General features: G+C 30.5%; 2 protein-coding genes across 6 annotated transcripts; both read left to right on the forward strand.

Moving 5' to 3' along the window:
- The first annotated feature begins 1,191 nt into the window (after positions 1-1,191).
- LOC115886605 (regucalcin-like) lies at positions 1,192-13,329 on the forward strand. 3 transcript variants are annotated; one of them, XM_030905841.1, is made up of 9 exons: positions 1,192-1,326; positions 5,378-5,484; positions 5,616-5,827; positions 5,926-6,007; positions 6,065-6,249; positions 6,365-6,559; positions 8,152-8,361; positions 11,103-11,253; positions 13,162-13,329. In XM_030905841.1, the coding sequence occupies exons 1-9, from the start codon at positions 1,241-1,243 to the stop codon at positions 13,206-13,208; spliced, it is 1,275 nt and encodes a 424-aa protein (XP_030761701.1). In that variant the 5' UTR covers positions 1,192-1,240; the 3' UTR covers positions 13,209-13,329. The 3 variants fall into 3 exon arrangements, with proteins under 3 accessions (XP_030761701.1, XP_030761703.1, XP_030761702.1); XM_030905843.1 differs by having other exon boundaries at positions 13,165-13,329; XM_030905842.1 differs by having other exon boundaries at positions 8,152-8,358.
- Positions 13,330-15,084: 1,755 nt separating this feature from the next.
- LOC115886649 (regucalcin-like) lies at positions 15,085-17,609 on the forward strand. Of its 3 annotated transcripts, XM_030905895.1 has the most exons (6): positions 15,098-15,220; positions 15,422-15,520; positions 15,782-15,948; positions 16,471-16,665; positions 16,871-17,146; positions 17,256-17,609. In XM_030905895.1, exons 1-6 carry the CDS (start codon positions 15,180-15,182, stop codon positions 17,540-17,542), a joined length of 1,065 nt encoding a protein of 354 aa, XP_030761755.1. In that variant the 5' UTR covers positions 15,098-15,179; the 3' UTR covers positions 17,543-17,609. The 3 variants fall into 3 exon arrangements, with proteins under 3 accessions (XP_030761756.1, XP_030761755.1, XP_030761757.1); XM_030905896.1 differs by lacking the exon at positions 15,422-15,520 and having other exon boundaries at positions 15,085-15,220; XM_030905897.1 differs by lacking the exon at positions 15,098-15,220 and having other exon boundaries at positions 15,432-15,520; positions 15,725-15,948.
- The last annotated feature ends 1,506 nt before the right edge of the window (positions 17,610-19,115 follow it).

Genomic DNA, 19,115 nt, shown 5'->3' on the forward strand with positions numbered 1-19,115 from the left:
AAAAACTTTAAATAATCTGCACAAGCCCGACGGATCTGGCTCATTGATGTCAAAGTCGATCGTGTCTGCTGTGCTGGGCTCATCAGGGTGGTCTCTCAAAACGTCCAACTCTTCATCTTCAGCCGCCAGAGGGATATCTACAGACAAGTTCAACTCTTTATCGGATTCGTCGAGTCACACTTCAGTGACGTTGTCACAGGATTTCCCATTGCAGTATGCACAAATCTTTGAACATTTTAATCCTGCTTTTCTGCATCCGCAGGCTCTACCATAGTTGTTGGTTTTGCATTTACAGGATAAAAATGCCACTAGGGATTTTGGAGCTGGATCTTTCAACGTTGTGACTCGATAGTAATGCCTGTTTTTGTTTTCTTCCAATCCCATTCTTCTTTGGTACAACCAGACCACTGCTGAACCTGGTGGTAAGTTCGCAATGAATGCTGTCCAGCACGACAATTAATTATTCATAAATTAAAGAGCGAATTAATGATACGCCACTGTTTCATGACAAAATTGAAGAAACTTAACTAAAACTAGTTTTAGTGAACACTAATCGACATTTGATTTCGGAAAATCGACTAGAGTATGTATATCATACTTTACACAAAATTGTAAAATTTCCAGGGATTTTGTGCCTAAACAGTTGACTTTAGCGATAATTTTCATATAACCATTTTATAGGAAATTTTATTCTCTTTAATTTTGCTCTCTTCAAATTTTTGCAAAAAACGCATAGTTTTCGAGATATTTACAAAATACCGATTTTGGGCGCCATCTTGGCAAGATGGAGGCGCCGGCGGCAAGTCTGGAAATGTCCATTTTATGGATTTTAGTTAGGGACCCCAAAACCTATAAACCTGCAAAGTTTCAAAACTTTTTTTTTCCAAGCAGGCCTTTTTTTTGATCCCCAATGACTGAACTAATAATTTTACATATGGTACTTGCATTTTTTATAGTTTATCTGTTTTATGTAGCAATAATGTACCCAGAATTTTGCAGCAGGCACTGAACCCAAAACGAAGGTACATTATACATTACCAAAAGAAACTCACCGCACGTTCTTTTGTTTAAATATTGTATTTTTTTAACTTATGTAAGAAAAAAACTACGGTCGGACTAACCAAGCGTTGAGTAGTCGCCTGTGGAAATAATTACTAACAAAATGTCAGCGACTGTCTTTACCAACGCCAGTTTTGTTTCGAATTCCGATATATACGGTTGATTTGTTTAATCTAGTGCAATGAAAAAATTCGGAAAGTGCATCGTAGTACTGCAATACCCAGTTATGTGGTCTCTAGTTATTTTAGTTATATTCTTTAGTCATAGGTTCGTATTTAAAAACTATATATTATAAATCATGTACAGGGTGGGTCAAATTCGACGCTTTTAAATCGAACCACCCTTTTCTATAGGAGATTGACGAAAACTAATATCGGTGTCTGGAGCTCAATTTTCATCAAAAACATGATGGTGAAAACCGCATATCGATATCTGTTACCGTTTCGGAGTTACGGGGTGTTTTTCAAAAATGTGCATTTTTAACAAATCGCTGTAACTTTTTTGCTATGGAAAATTTTGTATTTCTATGAAAACATTTCCAAAGCACCTTTTTTACGTAGAATTTAATGGTATAAGTATAATTTTTTTAAAATTAATAATTTAAGAGTTATCAACAGAAAAATTGATTTTTTATTTGGGACACCCTCTATATTTTTCATTAACTGAAAATAATTTAAAATTACCTTTCCAAAAATATAGCACACTTGATATTTTGTTATAATCCCCTTCGAAATACAGAATTTTTAAAAGTTCGCCACTTTTAACTAGTAGGCTTTGGACCCCTTATTGATGATATACCTCTAATGGAACTCGAAAACATATTTTTCCAGCAAGACGACGCACCGGCTCTGAACGCTGAAGTTATCAGCAAATTTTTGCAGCCAATTTCAAGAATAATTGAATAGCCAACCAAGATCCCAGCCGTTGGCCGTCGAGGCCGCCTGACTTAGTGCCCATGGATCTAATCCTATATGGATATATTTGCGGAAGAATAAAGGTTCCTTATTCTTCGGTATAATCTAGACAAGAATTAAAAATACTTAGCAGTTATGAGAGGGTATCTTTCACCCCCACTGAGTTAATGAATTCCGCGAAAAATGTTCAAAAACTGCCCCGTCTGTCCATAACAGAAGACGGTTGATATGTTGAACACCTATAGCAAAATCTCATGTCTTGGTTTGCTATTTATTTTTATTGTTATTAGATATAGTTTAAATGTGTTGATGTTGGTTAAATATATTTTAAATTGTTATAAAATTCTGCATCTCTCATAGCAAATATTATTTTCGTTTTAATTGATGCTCACAGCTCACATTTTTTGCATTACAGCCGGTGCCGTTCAAAGCCTACTTATTTAAAGCGGGCAAATTTTTATATACTCTATATCTCGAAGAGGAATCGAGCAAAATATCATGTGTGTCATATTTTTGGAAAGGTAATTTTAAATTCTTTTCAATAAACTAAAAATATACAGGCTGTCCCATATAAAAAATCAAATTTTTTGTTGATAACTCTTAAATTATTAATTTTAAAAAAATTATACTTAAACCATTAAATTTTACGTAAAAAAGTACTTTGGAAAAGTTTTCATAAAAATACAAAATTTTCCATAGCATAAAAGTTACAGCGATTTGTTAAAAATGCATATTTTTGAAAAACACCCCGTAACTCCGAAACGGTAACAGATATCGATATGCGGTTTTCACCATCATGTTTTTGACAAAAATTAAGCTCCAGACACCGATATTAGTTTTTGTCTATCTCCTATAGAAAAGGGCGATTCCATTTAAAAGCTTCGAATAGAGAGTGTCCCATTTTCATGTGTTTTACAGATTACTTCCAGAATCTGTAGTTAGTTTGGTTTCCAGTAGTATAGAGTATATTTCATTTCAATGTGCAAATAAAATAAAAATATAATCGTCTTGAAAAAAAATAAGTTTGAGTTATATTTCGAAAATCACATCTCCCAGCGAAAATCATGTTACGCCACTGGATTCTATGTAAAAAACTCTAAAGGATTCAGCAAGTTATAAGATATCCAAGATACAAGGGGCGTAAAAAATTGCAACATGTTCAAATTAATCCGGTATTTCATGAACTAAAAAGGCTAGGACAAATCTTTGTGTAGCATCTTAGTTTCATAAAAAAGTATCACAATGTTGTAAAAGCCGCATCTTTGTATCTCTATTCATAAACGAGAAAACCCATAAAATACAAGAAAATGGGACACCCTGTACGCAGGGAGATCCCAATTAATGGAACGATGAGGCTCGGATTTGGGATAACCCTCTGTATCACAACTAAATTATTTAAACTATACATTTTTGACATTCTTTATCATGACAGTCTTTTTGGTGTATGTCTGCAGTGTTTTTTTTTGTTTATATAATATAAACCTAAATACAGGAACTGTAAAAATACAAACAGGATTGTAATGTTTGAACAATTTGAAAAATTAAATTAAATCATCAGAATGTAGTACAAAATTAAATAAATAGTTTACAATTTTAGAATTTTTATTTTGAAATCATTATTTTATTTTTAAAGAACCGCTGCCAAATATCTACCAAATTAGAACAAATCCAATTACAACAATTTCAAAATATTTAGCGAAATACCCTATACAAAATTTGTTAAAACAAATTTTAACAGAACTTACTAATTAGGTACAGTATTGCACTATATATTTTATTTATATTTTATTCGAATTTGGCTATACAATTAAATATAACTAGGTATACCATTTTTTTAGCATTCTATAAACTTATTAAATCGAATTTAATAATTTCAAAGAAAAAATTAGTATTAATAATATGATTATACCTAAATTTATTAACAAATAAAGGTATTAACCAAATTTTCTATGGTCACTGTTTCGAGACGATTCGGTTTCATCATCAGAATCTAAAATAAGGAATAAGAAAAAACGAATACAGACATTTTACAGACAGAATTTTGAAATATGTATATCTTTTCTGAAGATACTGTCGAGTATAAATGAATATATACAGGGTGATTAATACTTAAAATATATTACATAATAGTCAGAGGCATGTATGAAGGAAGATATAAGTTTAGTTTAATGATATGAATCAGCCCATCCAATAGGATGTTTAAGAAATTTAATTTTTTTTTATAAAAATTGGTTTTAAAATGTATTGGGCGTGTCTTAAATAAATGTACATATTTCCACAGGGCTGGTAGATCTAAGAAATGTATTTTCTTTATTCCGTTTTTCAAATAAGTCCAAAATATAGTTATTTTACTTTGAAAATGAGTCTTTTTTTGGTTCGGATGGTTTGGATTGGAGTTTCTTTTTGAAACTCTGCCTTCTGGCTCACCATGTAGGTACTGTTTTAAAGCGGGTTCAAAATAAAACATACGAAATTAAGTGACACATGAACCGAATTTCTAAAGAACAAATCGAGATATATTTCAATTATTTTGCAACAAAATCTAGATTGGATTTCGTGTCCTGAAGCATTAAAGCGTTAATAAAAAAGGAGTGTAACCTTTAAACTTGCTTTCTTTTGCTTTGCAAGAAGCCGAGAAACAAGGAAACAAGAAAAAAAAAATGATTTTATTTGATCACGTTCGCTGTACGTATACAAACTGGTCCAATTTTTTTTCTGGCATACTCATAAAAAATTAATAATATCAATCACAAAGAACATAATGAAATTACTTCAGCTGTGTAGTTTAATTTTAAAACACAGTTTTTAATATAAATTAACGTTTTAGTTATTTATACAGGGTGTGTTTAAAATTAGTGAAAATAATTTCAGGGATAATTTGGGTCCAAACCGAACCAATAGTCCTGAACCTCTACAATCACAAATTAACGAATTAAAAACAGCTAGCAGTAAAGTAACGAACTTCCCAAAAACTAAACGTTTTATGTAAAAATGGCTAGGTATTTTTACACAAATGAAGAAGGAAATTAAAGATAGGGAATTATACTATATCCGTATTGTAGCATATACGGATTTAGACAACTTCTATATTTTTAAGATTTTTTTTGGTCAAACATCAACAAAATATTCCTTATGTTTGGACTAAATTTTTTCGAAAATAAAGACATAATTTAAAATTCCGTTACAATACGGAAATAGATTGATGTTTTGTGATTACAGTTATATATAATTTATATGGTTTTGTAACAAATTGTTCGCTATTTTATGATAAATGCTGAAGCTCTGCAAGGTTAGGTTAGTTAGGTCTGTTAGGTTTAATGAAATCATCTAATAATATTTTTTTTTTCTTTAAATTTTGTTATTTTGACGGTCATTTTATTTTGGCTATTGTTTTTTAATGCTAGTGTTATGTCTCAAGATGCGACCAAAAACGAGCTGCCAAATTTTGACTCGCCAGCAGTGTTCCAAGTCACTCAACCAGTGGATCACGGCGAAGGACCTATGTGGGATGGTATGACAGATTATTATTTCTTTTCTTTAGTTTAGTTAGTTTAGTTTTTTGTTTATTTTATTCTCCAAGATTTATAGATTTTCTTCCAGTGGCGTACTAACTAATGGTATTTAGACTACAATTTCTTTAAGGTAGGAAGAATCTGCTATATTTCGTGGACATACATGCCGGCAGGGTTCTCAGCTACAATTACGATTCCAAGAAGGTCAGTTTTGTCACGTTGAAAGGAGATGTCAGTTCAGTGATACCAGCCAAAAAGAACGAGAATATTTTGGTGCTAGGCTTGGACAGATCCTTAATGGCAATTGAGTGGGATGGACAGAATGACGTCAAGTCGAAACGCGTAAGTTGAAAGTAGTAATTATCATCATGAATGATCATATCTATTTTAAAGTAATTATTTGTAAGGCACTATGGAATTAATTATGTATTTAATTGTAGGTTCTAACTACAGTAGCACCACAGTTTCCACAGAGCAGATTCAACGATGGTAAGGCTGACAAACAAGGAAGATTATGGGTCGGTAAGTACCATAGAACAACAAATATGTAATTTTATATTACATAGTAACTTTCTTAAGGAACTATGGGTTTTGAAAATCCCCAAACTCGTCAACTGGCACCCAATCAAGGAGCTCTGTACAAGATTACCAAGGACACATTTTTAAGCCCCAAAATAGAGATTGCACCTGTCAATATCAGCAATGGACTTACATGGAACAAGGCTAATAATAAAATGTATTACATTGACACTCCATCTAAAAAGGTATGTGTTTTAAAAATTTTAGAGATATTTCAGTTCATTTTTATATTATTTAAATACATTTTTTAGTGATTATATTTTATTATAATTTATTTAAAATATACTATTATAATTTCAGGTCATGGAATACGATTATGATGATGAAAAGGGTGACATTTCCAATCCCCGTGTGTCAGTTGACATAGAGAAATTCCCTTCAGTCACAGGCTCACCAGATGGCATGACCATAGACAACGATGATAATCTGTGGATAGCTTTGTTCGGCGGAGGATCTATCATCAAAGTCAATCCAGTGACGGGACAACTTCTACAGGTGAATATTTTTGAAACACCGTGTATATTTTGTATTGAAACATCTGTTTTTCTTACGTTATTTTCTCCATCTGAGGGCTTTGACAAAAGCCAGTACCTGAGACGGTTTTACATAGGTTAGTTCTATATACAGGGTGGTCCGAATTGTATTCCGGAAACTTTGGCAGCATATTCTGTGGATAAAAGTAAAAAGTTCGAAATGTATGTACTAAAATGCTTAGTTTCGGAGATACAGGGTGTAGAAGTTTCATTTTTATTTCGATTTTTTTCAAATAATTTGTGAAATAACGTCAATATTTGGATGAAAATTGGTGACTGGGAGGTTTTTGACATGAGAAATTTGATTTTGATGTCAATATGACTCCTACTTGTAGAGGGCGTCACCTACATATTTTTTTAACTGGTTTGAAGAGTAATAACTTTTTGTTCGTACCTGTATAAAACTACTGAGTAAGAAAAAATACATTTACGATATTTTTTACGTAAAAAAGGTCTCTTGGTAAAAATCGCTACGAGTAATGGTTCCCGAGATATTTGGAATCGAAATTATCAATAGCTGTCATCATTGACATAAATTAAACATGTTGATGATAAATTTGAAATGTTTTTGTACCAAAAGTTCAACAGAAACTATTTTTTCATCATATTGTTGAGGACCCGTGTGACAGGGTTCGGAAGTAGTTAATTAAGACGTAATTTACCTGATTAACTACGTGTAGTTTTTCTTCAAAAACTACGTCTTTTTCCGTTCATTAACTACATGAAAACTACGTTAATAAACTATGTATTGATATTATGAACAATTTTCCTTTGTATGAGATGAAATAGAGATAATATGATGTAAATATTATATTTAAAGTCATATTACTTCTGTTTTCTTAAATACAGTATGAGTTTTTAAAGCTTCAACTTATTATAACCTCACCTCAAACCTATGATATTTGAAAGTTACATACATAGGTTACATAAACTACACCCTCTACATAAACTACATTAACTACATGTAATGTAGTTTATGTAGTTTTTAAAAGTAACATGTAGTTTTCCGAACCCTGCGTGTGGACTCGACCTAACCTAACTATATGTCCCGCCCTCAGATGACCTTAACATCGCATTAAAGAATAGATACCGTAATGATTCATTCGAACGGTCGAGAAAAATAGAGTAGTACATACGAGAACAATCGAAACCTTCTCTATGCACCTAACGATCTATGGACTATTCTAGAAATCTTTAGCTGTGGGTATAAAAGCCGGCGGCTGGAGCCTATAGAGGGCAGTTATAAATAGACGAGTACAGTTGACGCGCTAAAATTCAAAATAAATTCTTAGTTATAAATCGTTTGTAAATAGTTCTTTAAGTCTTTTATCGTTATTGTTTTTTTTGTTAATTAGTGTTAAATAAATAGTGTTTAAATAAATTGTGACTTTCTATCCACACGGAACCGACGAAAAACGTAACAATATTTTCGCAGAAAAATTTATTTTTATCTGCAGAATATGCTGCCGAACTTTCCGGAATACAGTTCGCATCACCCTGTATAGTATACAAAATAGGGTCTAAAGTAGTCTAAACATCACTATCCTTTCTTAGGTAGTACCCATCCCTGCCAGGGATGTAACCTCCGTGATGTTTGGTGGTCCAAACTTGGACATCCTCTTCGTCACCACATCCAGAAGAGGTCTCACAGACAGTGAACGAAAAACCTCAAACGCAGCTGGCAGCGTGTTTGGAGTGACGAATTTGAGGACCAAAGGATCACCGGCCCATTTTGTGGACCTGGTGGACAATGCACGAAGGGCAGTAAGTTTTTAAGTGTGGGAGATATGTGTCACAAATGGTTGGTGTGATTGAACGAATTGGGTATTGTGTGAGAGAATGAGGTCTACAAACCTGTGAATAAAACGATTAAAGAAGGTGTATAATGCTATTCACGTATTTCTTTATTTGAGAAGGAATTGACGTATATACAGGGTGTTTTAAAAAACACGTGTCTTCTTACACACGTAGAAATTAGATTTATTTTTCAAATCAACATAGGTCCGATTCTGCTTTGTTTCGTAGCTACAGGGTGTTAAAGTCATAATAATCTTTTGATTTATTATAATTTTCTTCCAAGTACTTTTAGAGATTCGAACGAAATTTTCAGGGTAAAAGTTATTATAAGTACTACAGTAGTACATGTTTAAAAAGTGTCGCTAAATTCATCATGAACTGTATGATGGGTTATCACTAGAATATTTTTCAAAAAAAAACATGTGCGCCACTGACTTTCTTCTTTTTATATCAAAATTTTGTAGGCCGTTTAATGCCAATTAAAAGTTATCTCTTGATATTTTGTCGAATTCGGCCTCCTTCATGAGATAAACGCAATTTTATTAATTACAATTAATAAAATAAAAATAAAATAATTAAATTACTAGCGTCTACCAGCGACTTCGTTCGCGTCGAATTAATCATTTGTAATGGTGATGATAAAGCAAAGCATGAATTTCTATTAACATACACACTGGATAAAATTTTCTCACATTTATGTCTGCATGAGAAAAAACAATATGGCGATATTATTATACAGGGTTGTTCACCACATACGACACGGAGTATTGTAGCTAAACGATGAGATTTTTACAAATTGTAAGTTTCGGGTTCGATGAAGGACTATTAGAGGTACAATTTAAAAATAATTTTACAAGATACAGAGTGTCCCAAATAAGTAAAAAATATCAAAGTTGTATTTTTTTAAATGGAACACCCTGTATATTATTACATTTTTAGTTTCTACGATTAAAATAAAGGTAAATTTGATTAAGATTTATTATACTTAAACCTTACCGTTTTTGAAATATTTTCAATTTTGTGAAATTGCAGTATTAATTTTAAGGCTTCATTTCTCAAGGGTATCAAAGTTTTTAATACTAAATATTTACTGAAGTTTATTTACTGATCAGTTATTGTGTTGCAATAATAAAAATAATACTACCTTATACAGAGTGTCTAAAAATTTATTTTAAATAATTATTAGCTTTAAACGGCAATAACTTGTTTAATTTAAATGGAACACCCCGTATATTTTACGAGAATCAGATGCACAATTTAATTGTCTATCAAATTGTATTACGCCACTTTTTACCTATCCCTTCAAGTTTTCGTATAAAATGCATTTTCTTATAATTTAGACCTCATTTATCAATATACCCATGGAATATTGGCATTTTAGATTGTTTTTAAAGCAACAAATGTACAACAAAATGTACAGGCTAGTAATATTATCGTTTTTAGCAAAATGATAATATTACTAGCCCATTTGTATGCAAAAAGAAAACTATTTAAATCTTTATAAAAGAGTATACCATTCATTAAATATACCACCATTATTTCCGCCCAAATACTAATTAATTACATACTTAATTATGTTCGTTAATAAATTATTCTAAATAAATGTGGATTTGAATCAAAAATCAATATAATAATAAGTTATGAAAACGAATATCTTTGTTGTTATAAATAAGCATTTGTCAAAAAATGAAATATCATTTTTAAGGTGTTACTTTTTACCACACTGTCTAATACATATACAAAATTCAGTTTTTTAGTATTTGGAGTAATTATTATTAATCAACGCAAACAGTCAATTAATGTAGTTTGAATCCTGGAATCATATTAATTGGTCCTCTTTAACAAATATTTAAACAGTTTCTTTTTAATTTTTAATGAAATAAAAAACAATATCGACAATATTAGTATCTATACTCTTTAAAAATTTGGTACATCTTTAAAAATAATATAAAAAGTCAGTATTCCATGGGTATATTGATAAATGAGTTCTAAATTACAAGAAAATGCATTTTCTACGGAATCTTGAAGAGATAGGTAAAAAACGGTATAATACAATTTGATAGACAATTAAATTGTGCATCTGATTCTCATAAAATATATAGGGTGTTCCATTTAAATTAAACAACTTATTGCCGTTTAAAGATATTAATTATTTAAAATAAAATTTTGGACACTCTGTATAAGGTAGTACAATTTTTATTATTGCAGCACAATAACTGATCAATAAATAAACTTCAGTAAATATTTAGTATTAAAAAACTTTGATACCCTGGGAGAAATGAAGCCTTAAAATTTTGACTGCAATTTCACAAAATTGAAAATATTTCAAAAACGGTAAGGTTTAAGTGTAATAAACATTTATCAAATTTACCTTTATTTTAATCGTAGAAACTAAAAATGTAATAATATACAGGGTGCTAATATTTACAATACTCTAAAAAAAATACAACTTTGATATTTTTTTATTTATTTGGGACACTCTGTAACTTTAACAATTTGTAAAAATCTCATCGTTTAGCTACAACGAACCTTGTAAAGACATATAATGTCATCAAGTTATTGAAATATTTTTATTAAACTTTTGGCTTTACGTTAACTTAAATACTTTTCGTAAATATTTAGTTGTAATTCTCTATGAATAAATTCATCAACTACTACCAAACAAGTACTTGTAGTTAATTTTTTCTTTTTATCTCCAAATTATACAGAACATTTTGGCTGAGATCCTTATAAACACCAACGAACTGTTCGCTCAGCCTCTTCCAAACGAAGTCAGCAATGCTCTGGTTCAAAGCACGGAAGCCAGTCAGAATTACGTAGTCCAACAGCCTCAAAGAACCAGTGAAAAGGAAGATGTTCGTAAGTATACAAAATTATTATTTATTTCTAACTAAAATTTCTCTGACGAATGATAATCAAATGCCAAAATTACATTTCTCGCTAATTTTGAAGTATAATTACTAGAAAAAGTTAGGGGTTTGTTAACTTTCTCTACTAATTGCAAATCACTACCACCAGGGGCGGGAAAGTGAAATAGCAAAAGCGGTTCCACCAAGGTTCCATCGTTTCCACGGAAATTTCAAATAAAATAGTTCCAGCCTCGCGCGCTAGGTGGTAGTGCAATTAATTTTTAGGTTAAGAAGTTGCTACTAGTTATTGCCAGATGGCGTTAAATCAGAATTTTTTTGTAGTTTCCATAGTTTTCAACGGCCATTGTCATACTATTGTCAAATTCTCAAAAAATATTGTCGTTGTCATCATAATATTATCAAATGATTACCAAAACGTTTTTCAAACTATAATTTGTTATATGTGTTGCCATTATTTAAATACCTATTTGTTTTACTCCCCTACAAAACTATAATGTAAGTTTTTGATTTTTGTTTTATTATAATAATTTATATTTACTCCATTTACAAAACGTTGGGCGTATTACGTTGATCTTGTTTAATTATAATAAACGATGTTTAAATATTTGACTTATAAATAAAATTTAAATATTATTTACACATGTTTGGCTTTAATTTTATTTAATAATTGTATAAATTGTACTGTTAAATCTTATTTTTACACATCACAACGATACTTGTTATTAGTATTGTTGAATTTGCGTAAAAAATAAGATTTAATACCTAATCAAATTTAATTATTTTAGAGTAAAATTCAATAAATACGCTCATTTAAAAAGCCCGCGCTTCGATCCATTTAAAACAAGCCCTACTCAATAGATGGCGCCACTTCTGTAGGACCATTTTTCAGTATGGCCTTTGAATAAGAAGACTAAGGAAGGAGCATATCAAAAAGCTTAGGTACACCGCGATGGGCCTCAAATATGGCCGACTTAAATTCCGGTTTATCAGTGTCGTTCTAATTTTATTTAAAAAATGTAAAACTATGGTGTAGGGTAGACGTGGGGTAGACTCAATAATTTGTTGTTTTATTTTACGTTGTGAATAAATGTTGGTAGTTATTAAAATTGTGATAAAAATATATAATTCTAATAAAAATAGATAAGTTATAATAAGTATTTATTACCACAAACATCCGATACGCTACTGAAGCAGGTAAGTCAAATTAACGTATCTAAATTCTTTGACATCATGACATGAAGTAATAAATAAAAGCTAAAATGCAAGAAAAATATATAATTTAGTTAATTTAAGTGAATTTCATAAATGATCGGTTTACTACACGTATGTATATTACATAGTCACTTACTAGCGAAAAGTTGTTCCATTATTTCACTCAATTTTTGCCGAGATCTACCGTACGCTACACAACCAACTATTTTAGAGTCTTTTTCGATAAATCGCGATAGTGTCACTGTTAATTTAAGTGCTGCCACAATTTCCATCTAGATTTACTACCTTTATGCAACTATCAGTAGTAGAATAAATAATAAATAACATAAAATAAGCTCTGTAAAGACTGACAAATCCACAAAATTTTAAATCAAATTCAAATGTGTCAAATGAATCGTCAAACAGAACTGTCAAGGATCCCCACCCTAGAGAGTTTTTATGGTGCTTTTTCCGCCCACCATGCATGAATACATGGATAGCATTATGCTCCTTCCTTAGTCTTCTTATTCAAAGAGTATGGCAGAGTCCATTCTGTTTCTAGCTAGGTATATTCTTTGACTACCACTAATTTTGACGGTTTGAATGTCTACATTGAAATTATTAACCACTAATTTCGAGATGTTGAATTAAGCTTAAGAACAGTAATTTTTTGTATACAATTTTTATATTTTTGTCTCTTTTTCAGCAGCATTCTGGGGAGCCATTTTAAATACGATTAGGAACTTCTTTTAGTTCTTGTCTACAGCTCAAACCAAATCTTATCTATTATTCCTATTTTTTTTATTGTAAATGCCAGCTGTGTTATTTTGAATTATTTTTGATGTTGTTGTCTAATTTGTAAGTAGATGGGGTTGAAAACCAATTAAAATAAAAAAGTTTTTAATAAATAGTGTGTTTTTTTTGTTTAAACTGTATATTTTCATATACAGGGTGGCCCCGGGCCCCTTCTGCCAGGGGGCCTCCAAATCTTAATAAGTAATTTTTTATTCAACTGGCAAACAGGCCTATATGTGTTCAGTAGTTATAAAGCAATTTGTAGTTAGAGTATGCAAACAAAAAAAGCAGTTATTTACTTAATTATCAATGATTAGGCCCCAGTAATTGTCAATGGCATTTTTCTATTTACGAAATTAAATCAAGGGGTAATTTTCTTTCTTTAGAATATCGAATAATTATTATTTTTTATATTCGAATAATTATTATTTATTCTTGGACCTATATAGGAGTATACCGCGATTTTGTAAGGGGCCCCTTACAAAATCGCGGTATTTACAGCGGAGTACAGATACTAATATTGTCGATATAGGTCGCTTATTTCATAAAAAAAATTAAAAAAATTGTTTAAATATTTTTGTTAAAAAGGACCAATTAATATGATCCCAGTATTCAGACTACATTAATTGACTGTTTATGTTGATTAATAATAATTGCTCCAAATACTAAAAAACTGAATTTTGTGTGTGTATTAGACAGTGTGGTAAAAAGTAACGCCTTATATTTTTTATTTAATTTTTTGACGAATGCTGATTTATAAAAATAGAGACGTTTATTTTCATAATTTATTATTATATTGATTTCTGAGCCAAATCCACATTTATTTAGAATACTTTATTAATTAAAACAATTTAAAAGTATGTAATTAACTAATTTTTGGTGGGAAATAATGGTGGTATATTTAATTCGTACACTCTTTTATAAAGATTTAAATAGTTTTTTTGGTATACCAATAGGCTTGTAATATTTACCACCTGTACATTTTGTGCATATATGTTGCTTAAAAAAAATCTGAAATGTCAATATTCCATGGGTATAGTGATAAATGAGGTCTAAATTATAAGAAAATGCATTTTCTACGAAAAGTTGCAGAGACAGGTAAAAAATGGTATAATAAAATTTGATAGACAATTAAATTGTGCATATGATTCACGTAAAATATACAGGGTGTTCCATTTAACTTAAACACGTTATTGCCGTTTAAAGCTAGTAATTATTTAATATAAATTTTTGGACACTCGGTATAAGGTAGGAAAATTTTTATTATTGCAACACAATATCTGATCAATAAATAATCTTGAGTAAATATTTAGTATTAAAAACTTTGATACTCTTGGAGAAATGAAGCATTAAAATTTTTACTGCAATTTCTTAAAATTGAAAATATTTCAAAAACGGTAAGGTTTAAGTGTGATAAATCTTAATCAAATTTACCTTTGTTTCAATCGTAGAATCCAAAAATAGAATAATATACAGGGTGTTCCGTTTAAAAAAATACAACTATGATGTTTTTTACTTATTTGGGACACTCTGTATCTTGTAAAAATATTTTTAAATTGTAGCTGTAATAGTCCTTCAACGAACCCAAAACTTACAATTTGTAAAAATCTAATCGTTTAGCTACAATACTCCGTGTCGTATGTGGTGAACAACCCTGTATATTTACAATTAATTTATTTCCGTTTCCTAAAATATTTTGATTACAAGAAAATATGTAAAAGCTGGCAACGCTGTTCCGGTCAAGCTTAATCACGTGACTAAATATTTATTTGATATGAACCAAAGATATGAACAAAGGATATGAACTATAGAATTTTTAAATTATATCATTTGACACAAACATTGTCAAGACAAGATCATGAAAAATACGTTATAAGGGACTCCAAATATATTTTTTTAAGTTACTAAAATCTTAAGATAATCATTCTAATGGCGTTAGAGAATCATAAGCGTAGAACTTGCCAATTAAGGTACATAATATAATAATACTAACAATAATATACCTAAAGCACTACAAAACAATCATATTTTTTCTATATATAAATATTTCTTATGGAGATTTAAACAATTACAATTTATTTCTTTTCTATAAAAAACTACTAGAAAGATTTATGTATTACATGAGCAAAATCGTTAATATAAAACATAATTTGCCATTCCTTATGGCTCAGTTATTCACAGACAACCAGTTTGAAAGTGACTACATACAAAACAGCTTTAAATATGAGAATCTTTCTTTGGCTTGGCCTTGTTTTAACAACAGTTCAAGGGTAAATATAAATATATTGTTCAAACCTTTTATTTTAAACAAAATATCATTTACGTTATGCATCCGATCTAGAGATAATAAAGAAATCAAATTTAAATTATAGTACTTTACAGTTTTATTGGTTTATTTTTCAAGATAATAAAATAATCACATTCAAAAGTGATAAAAAGAACTAAAAAAATATATCAACCACTTCACATTCTAGTCTTTAAGCAAAGCTACAACAAATAACTTGTACGTCAGTTGTCCTTATGGCTTCTAGATTTAAAAATCCAGCAGTGATTCAAGTTACTGAACCAGCACATCATGCTGAAGGCCCTGTGTGGGATGCCAGGGTTGGAAAGCTGTATTTCGTGGATTTGCACCAAGGAAAAATTCTGGCATATGATTACGCGAATGACTCTACAGAAGTAGCTGCTGAATTTCCAGGTACAGTATACACTGTGATCTACTTAAAGTTTTGACTACACTAAACGTTTTACATGTCAGTTTTGACTGTCAGTTAAACTGACATGTAACTGAGTCTCGTCTGTACAGGGTGTCAATGGATATAGTACTACTACGTATTTTTCAAATCAAAATAAGTTCATTGACTACAATTTTTACCTCTATACAAAAGTGCTTCGTTTGTCCCTTAGAGGGCATCAATCAAAACATTTTTTTCAGATATTTTAAAAACCGTTATTTCAATTTGAATGAGATTTTGGGTGTTTATGTTTACCGAAGTGCTTTAATATTTGACTTTCACAAAAATCAAGAAAATGAACGGGAACGGTCCTATTGGTAATATATTTATTGATGGTTATATAGTGAGTTGATCGCTCTTAGCCTGCGTATAAGATGGCCATGTTTCTTCTTAACAGTAGATAGAAAACTTACAGATTAAAACAAAAATTATTTTAAATGAATAATTTTTGAATCAAGCTAAATTGTTTGTGTTTTTTTTTCTAGGAAATGATCTAGTTCCAATAATTTTAACCAAAAAGGACCCTAATGTTGTGATAGTGGGCTTAAACAGAACGGTTGCTAGAGTGAAACTTTACAATAAAGATTCTAAACCAGAACCATTTCATACAGTTCAAGAAGAACACCCCAAGAATAGGTTTAATGATGGCAAAGCTGATGTTAAGGGTAGATTATGGTTTGGTAAGTTTAAATATATCTATTTTTTTCGTTATCAGAGAAATAAGTCAATGTAGTGGAAATATTTCTTAATATAAAAATCAGGTTTTTGATTATCTATATCTTGAAATGTTACTCTATTTTACTGGAATATCTAAGTATTCTAGATACTTCCGCTGGTGTGTTAAGGTCAAATTTGTGATAGGTTGTCAAGTTATTGCCTTTTTAGGTACAATGGGCTATGAAACACTTGATGGGAAGGTCGATTTGAACGTAGGAGCCTTATTCAAGTTCAACCCTGCTGATTTAACAAAACCTACAGTCGAAATAACCGAAATCAGTATAGGAAATGGACTAGCCTGGAACGGAGACAACACCAAATTTTATTACATTGACAGCGTGACCTACGAGGTAGTCCAGTACGACTTTAATGCTGACAATGGTACTATCAGCAATAGGAAAGTTGTTTTCAGTACCAAAGACAAAGGAATGGGAGTACCAGATGGTAGGTATTTAAATTCTTAATATTCTTCCAGGCAAAAAAAACATGAGCAAATATATTATCGCTACTCGTGGTGGATGATACACAGAACATATTTTACCTTTTTTTTAAGGTATGACTGTTGACATTGACGACAACTTATGGGTAGCTCTATACGGAGGAGGATCAGTTATACAAGTCAACCCAAAAACAGGAGATCTACTAAGAAGAATACCTCTTTCAGCACAATACACCACGTCAGCTATTTGGGGTGGCCCAAATTTGGATATTTTATTTGTCACCACTTCGAGAAGATCTCTAACGTCTGACGAAAAAGATAAACAACCTGCTGCTGGAAGTTTGTTTGCTATCACGAATTTGGGTACCAAAGGAAGGCTTGAATACATGACAGACTTGTAGATTTTTCTATTTTTTTAAATTTTTATTTGAAGTTTAATTTTAGTTTAATATAATTCTTTATAAGGCATTTCTGTGTTTTATTTTTTATTATAATAGCAATTTTTGATACTATGTTTCAATCTAGATATAAACTAAAAATATAGCATATAGGATTTTTTGGAGAGATGAATCCGCCACATAGGTCATTGCCTGGAAACTTATATGGTGAAATTTTGATAAAATAATTTAGTACTCACTAAAAACACGGTATGTCGCTATTGGTAGGAAAAATAATTTTTAGAGGTTACTAGTTTATTTGGTTGCCTGTGATATGCATATACAGGGTGTTTCCTAATTAATCTAAAAAATAAAAAATCGTTAGAAAACGGCTTAAAGCGGGCTCTTAATAAGTATATATTTATTTTTTTCTCGGCAACCGTTTGATGAACAAGAAAAACTTGAAAGATCAATTTTATTGAAAAAGGATGGCCAGTCAAGAAAAACATTTATTTTCTTTAAAAAAACAGTAGTGTACCATTTATTTTAAGCAAAATATCGATTTTTTTAAATTTTTAACACCCTGTAGATCAGAAAGGAAGTACTTTAGACCCAATGGTTATATAAAAATTGTTTTAAGAACACATGAGGAATCACACCACAATTTTTTAGACTAATTAGAAAACACCCTGTATATTGTCAACTTGACAATGATTGTTGATAAATCAAAAAATACCTTTTCTGTGAAAAAAGCCCGATATTCGCAGGAAAAATTTTGGTTTTTATTGAATTTGGGCCTGCGTCTGGTATGTTTTTTAATATTCTATCTATCTAAATTTTAAATATCATAGTCAGAAATAGTTTTATTATTTATTAACTGTAAAAATGGTATACTTATAAGTTTTATCAAATATTGTGATTTACTTTCTACCTTGTAGTCAAAATTTATATTTAATAAACTGTAATATATATATATATTCTTATGTTTTATTAAAGTTACTCTGATATACTAATATATCAGTGTAACTTTAAAACTAAATCCTTTGAAATCAAATATAAACATAAAAAATATTTACAGCGGAAAAGGCGAAGGCGCTGGGTTAAACGTAGTCTCTACTAAGAACACGGAGGGGCGCTTTGACCCAAAATTTTACTATTAAGTTTCATATCTAATAGGTATAGACATTTTTTGTCTAGATGTGTTTAGATTTCGTATGCCCAGATCTCTCACCAAAGTCTATCTCTCCCTAAAATATTGGCACTTACTTAAGGAACACCCTGTATCGCAATTTTATTATCCTACCTCTATACACAATTCTATACACTACATAAAATAATTGTTCTCCTGTCATCTACACAAAAATAACCAAACTGACAGCCAGTTTAAATTAACAGAATACTGTAAATAAAGTGCCTTTACTATTGATTTTTATAAACAAATAAAATTAGTTCATCTAATCCTCACAAGATGACACGATAACACAAAAAATTCCCCATCCAAACAAAATATTTCTTTATCTCTCTTATTTATCAGTCTTTCTTTGTCTGTTTCATCGATTCAGAGGGAAAATTTATTTGATCTTATCTGATACCGTTT

Source organism: Sitophilus oryzae, unplaced genomic scaffold, assembly GCF_002938485.1.
Source record: "Sitophilus oryzae breed Bouriz unplaced genomic scaffold, Soryzae_2.0 scaffold_494_pilon_pilon, whole genome shotgun sequence".
NCBI lineage: Eukaryota > Metazoa > Arthropoda > Insecta > Coleoptera > Curculionidae > Sitophilus > Sitophilus oryzae.